The following is a 4,091-nucleotide window of genomic DNA, read 5'->3' as shown; positions in this document are numbered from 1 at the left end:
CTGGCGAGTGTGAGCGTGAGCTGGAAGGACAAAGACTATTCATCAACGGCACTGTGACCTGAAGAATGTGTACAACGATTCACACACAAACTACAAAACAGATGTAACTGTGTCATTGTGTCTTATTTGATTTTCCTTATTTTATTATTTCCCTGCAAAACAGCATTGATTTCACTAGTTATTTACTGTATTGTTATTTGCAACATAGAGAGAAACAGACCTCATCCAATCTGTCGTGTCAGCAAGTTGTTTGAAACTGACTAAACTCAGCAGTAAGAATGTGTCTATTAATGAGACCTGGTGTCCTGTTTTTACCAGCACCATGCTGATCACTGCAAATATTTTATCTACATTTAAATTTATTCCAGTTACGTTTGTTTGTGTTTTCTTCTGCATGGTTGGAGCAGCAAATAAGGCTCCTGTGTGTCATCAGTCTGTTTTTAGATGATGACAATAAAGTAATTATTTTTCATATCTTTGGTGGTGTTACGTACTGTAAAGTATCTTATATCTTAGTATCTTATTTGATCTGGTACATTTAACGTATGTCAAAATTAACTGGTTGATTCAAATTTAAGCTGAAAAAATACACCTCAGTGTCCTACAAACATTGTGTTGTTTTTAAAAGATAAAAGATATTCAGGTCACCTGTTGTGTCAGCATGAACAACACTGACTTTAAGCCTGGTTTAATGCTGTAGTGGTCCACATATTCTGAACCAGTTCAATGTGAGCTTCGTCTCTTATTTATTTTACCAAAATCCACACAAGGTGGTGCTAAAATGATACTCGGGTCTCATTGCATGAACTCACTGCCGCCCTCTGGTGGTAATAGAATAGAACTATCCGTGAATAATTAAAAATACCCAACGAACTAAGCAAGATCAGCTGTTTACACTTTATTTTCATTTATTCATGTTATACGTATTATTGTGATATGTTACACTTGGCACACGTGTTTTTTTATTAGATTTAGAAGTCTTTCACGTGTTGTCACATGCGCACTTTATGGGTCTGTAGCTATAACAGTCGATACATTACAGTGATAATACCTATAAATGAATTAATTATGCAGTCCTCAAACAGTATTCAAATTAACTATTCGTTTTGGTTGGGCTTCTTTACAATGTATGGCATAAAGTATGTCATGTGAAGAATAATAATTACGTACTTTTACAGAAACAGGCAACATCCGCCACGCTGAGTGTTCTTTTGCGTACTCTTGTTACGTAGGTCAGTGGCTTACACACAGACATCATGGCGGACGTTTTGGATCTTCACGAAGCGGGAGGCGAGGACTTTCCTATGGATGAGGATGGTGATGGTAATTTTTATATGTATGTACGTTAGGGACAGATGCGCTTTGACACCACAGTTCAACGACTGTGTTTTTTGAAGTATAAAGTCAAGTGGACGTGGGCGAAAGTGTAAGCAACTCGGGCTGCATGGTAATAGGCCTGAGGAATGCTAACATGCTAAGATTAAGCTAACAACGCAGCGTTGGTTCATTCAAAGGGCGCTTTCTTTTAGCTAGCTAAACTAAAGCGCAGTCACAGCGATTCTAAAACGAAAAGTCTAAAACGTTTGACGCTTTACATTTTTCTTTTAAAAAAAACAAACGGTTAGAAGCTGGATCGCTGCTGCCCTTAGCGCGCTATTAGCCGCTAGCACGCGCATGTAACGTACTTCACGGAGAGCTAACTTTGCGGTCAGGGTACAGGGTCAGCTTATTGTCATTTTATATTAGAAAAATGAACCCATTAGTTAGCGTTAAAGGATCCAGGCTGCTTAAACCCAGTCTGCCAGTTAGGCTGTTATATCTGTGTGAAGCCATGTGTTGACTTTGTCTTTTCTCTCCACAGAAAGCATCCACAAGCTAAAAGAGAAAGCCAAGAAAAGGAAGGGACGAGGATTCGGTTCAGGTGAGTTGGCTGCTGTGGAAACGGCATCACTGGAGAAATGAATGCAGTTTGTTGGCAAGACACCAACATGAACCACTGTCTGTGCGTTGCTGTTTACAGAGGAAGGAGCCAGGTCTAGAATCAAAGAGGACTATGACACCGTGGAACAAGATGGAGACGAGCCAGGTCCTCAGAGATGTAAGTGACGCTCCTGAGATACAACTGTAACAGGGAAAGAAAATAAGCATAGTGTATATTACAAGTAGTTTGTGACTATTATCCATAACACTTGTATTTATGACGTATCTGTCTAGAAATAAACAGGGTTGGTACTTGAGACTTTGTTCTGCGGACCAACCTGCATCCTAAAACGTGTCCACGGGTCTAATGTTGACTAGACAATTATGTACTTTTTTTTTTTTTTATTTGAGCTCAAATACATTTTCTTGCTGCAGCTGTAGAGGGCTGGATCCTGTTTGTGACGGGTGTACACGAAGAGGCCACAGAGGAAGACATCCACGACAAGTTTTCAGAGTTTGGTGAAATTAAGAACCTGCATCTCAACCTTGACCGCAGAACAGGTTATCTCAAGGTAGGTACTTTACACTAAATCTAATGAGGAAAATGTCTGTGTGACAACCGTAATCTGTAAGTCTTTTCTGTTCAACTTTAAACCACAAGGTGGCAGCATTGTAATGAATATCAAGTAAAAAAACGTAATCCCTGAAGTACTCTCTGTAAAGATGTCTGATTCCAGTCTACTTTTTTTTAAATTAATTAGCAATATTTATTTTTCTCTACAAAATTCTAAAGCTGCAATGTGCACAGCTCATTTATTTTCTATATTTGTCTTTAGGGTTATGCTCTGGTGGAGTATGAAACATACAAGGAAGCCCAAGCAGCCATGGAAGGGCTCAATGGTCAAGACATGATGGGTCAGCCCATCAGTGTGGATTGGGATTCGTCAGAGGGCCCCCCAAGAACAAGAGAAGGTGAGGATGGTGTATAGTACATTTAAGCCTGATGGATTTACCCGGCTGGTAAAGGGATTGATGTCAACATTTTCTGTATTTAATTGAACTGAACTGTTTGAAGAGTATTATGTTGTAACTTTTTTGGTAGGTAGTGGTAAATTTTTTTCGTGTTTTTCTTTTTCACCTACACCTATCTGACATTGAGGGTTATCACGCTAGCATCTAAAGTGTGTGTGTGTGTATATGTATATATATATATATATATATATATATATATATATATATATATATATATATATATATATATATACATTATATATATATATATATATATATAATATATATATTTGTGAATTGCATTTAATATAATTTACAAACGATTATTTTATTAAGAATCATTTTGCGTGCTCTGTCTCAGGGCCGGTGGACGGAGGCGCAGCAGAAGTCCAGACAGGAGGCGGCGTTGAGTTTTCTGTGTACAGAAGATGTGTCTGTTACTTTGACAGGCAGTTTAAAACCACCATGTCTGCTCACAAGAAGCTAACATCTTGATTTTTGTACAATATTTTTGAGTAACAGTTGTTTGGCTTTTTTTTTCTTCAAACACTTATGCAAGAAATTTGACATTTAATTGTATGGTTACTAAATGAATAAATTGTCCAAGTGGCAGTTGGAAGTTGATGTAAATTGCTCATGCAGCAGATTGATGTCCGTTCGGTTCTGCTACTAAAACTTGCTTATACTTTTAACAACTTGATGGTTTTCATTCTTCCTCCAAAATGTTGTTTTAGATTGCTCAATGTAACGTGCATTTCAATTGTGCTGGAGTGTTTTGTTTTATAACACTGAGGAAATTAAACATTTTAAAGGTTAAATAAGTGACCTATTGTGTGTTTTATTTAGCACTGCTAATGACGTAGGGTTTACATCATCCTAGATGACCTCATCCAGGCAGTGGTGACACCTCAGCTATTCAGTAAAGTCCAAAGCACCTGTCACTCTGCACTCAGTTCCTCACTCATAGGCCATTCGGACAAAACCTCTGCCCTCTTATTCTTCTGCAGCCAATTGGCAGATGAACGTTTTGTACGCTGTTGTTCTCATTTGGTGTTTACTCTAGTGGTAGAATAAGTCAAAGTCTCCAAGAGTCTCATTGGCTGTTATAAATGTCAACCAAATTGACTCCCCGCTCCCATTGGTTGACTATTCATGGGGGC

The 4,091-nt window shown here is 38.2% G+C and overlaps 2 protein-coding genes across 3 annotated transcripts in view; one reads left to right on the top strand and one right to left on the bottom strand.

The window, feature by feature from the left end:
• The window catches only part of afp4 (antifreeze protein type IV), a 2,360-nt gene extending 1,055 nt beyond the window's left edge, over positions 1 to 1,305 (bottom strand). For both annotated transcript variants that reach the window (XM_029129145.2, XM_041067897.1), the window contains exons 1-2: positions 1,171 to 1,305; positions 1 to 20 (exon numbers count right to left, since the gene is read on the bottom strand). The exon at positions 1 to 20 is cut by the window's left edge and continues 170 nt beyond it. The gene's annotated coding sequence lies outside the window, so the exon portion shown is untranslated. The remainder of the gene's footprint in view (positions 21 to 1,170) is intronic.
• rbm8a (RNA binding motif protein 8A) lies at positions 1,183 to 3,756 on the top strand. Its single transcript, XM_029129143.3, is given in 7 exon segments — positions 1,183 to 1,323; positions 1,862 to 1,921; positions 2,021 to 2,098; positions 2,356 to 2,492; positions 2,757 to 2,856; positions 2,859 to 2,892; positions 3,293 to 3,756. Coding segments are annotated over 7 exon segments (525 nt in total). The 5' UTR covers positions 1,183 to 1,256; the 3' UTR covers positions 3,342 to 3,756.
• The last annotated feature ends 335 nt before the right edge of the window (positions 3,757 to 4,091 follow it).

This window comes from Betta splendens, chromosome 16 (assembly GCF_900634795.4).
Source record: "Betta splendens chromosome 16, fBetSpl5.4, whole genome shotgun sequence".
In the NCBI taxonomy this organism is placed as follows: domain Eukaryota; kingdom Metazoa; phylum Chordata; class Actinopteri; order Anabantiformes; family Osphronemidae; genus Betta; species Betta splendens.
This window is presented reverse-complemented; position numbering and strand designations above follow the sequence as displayed.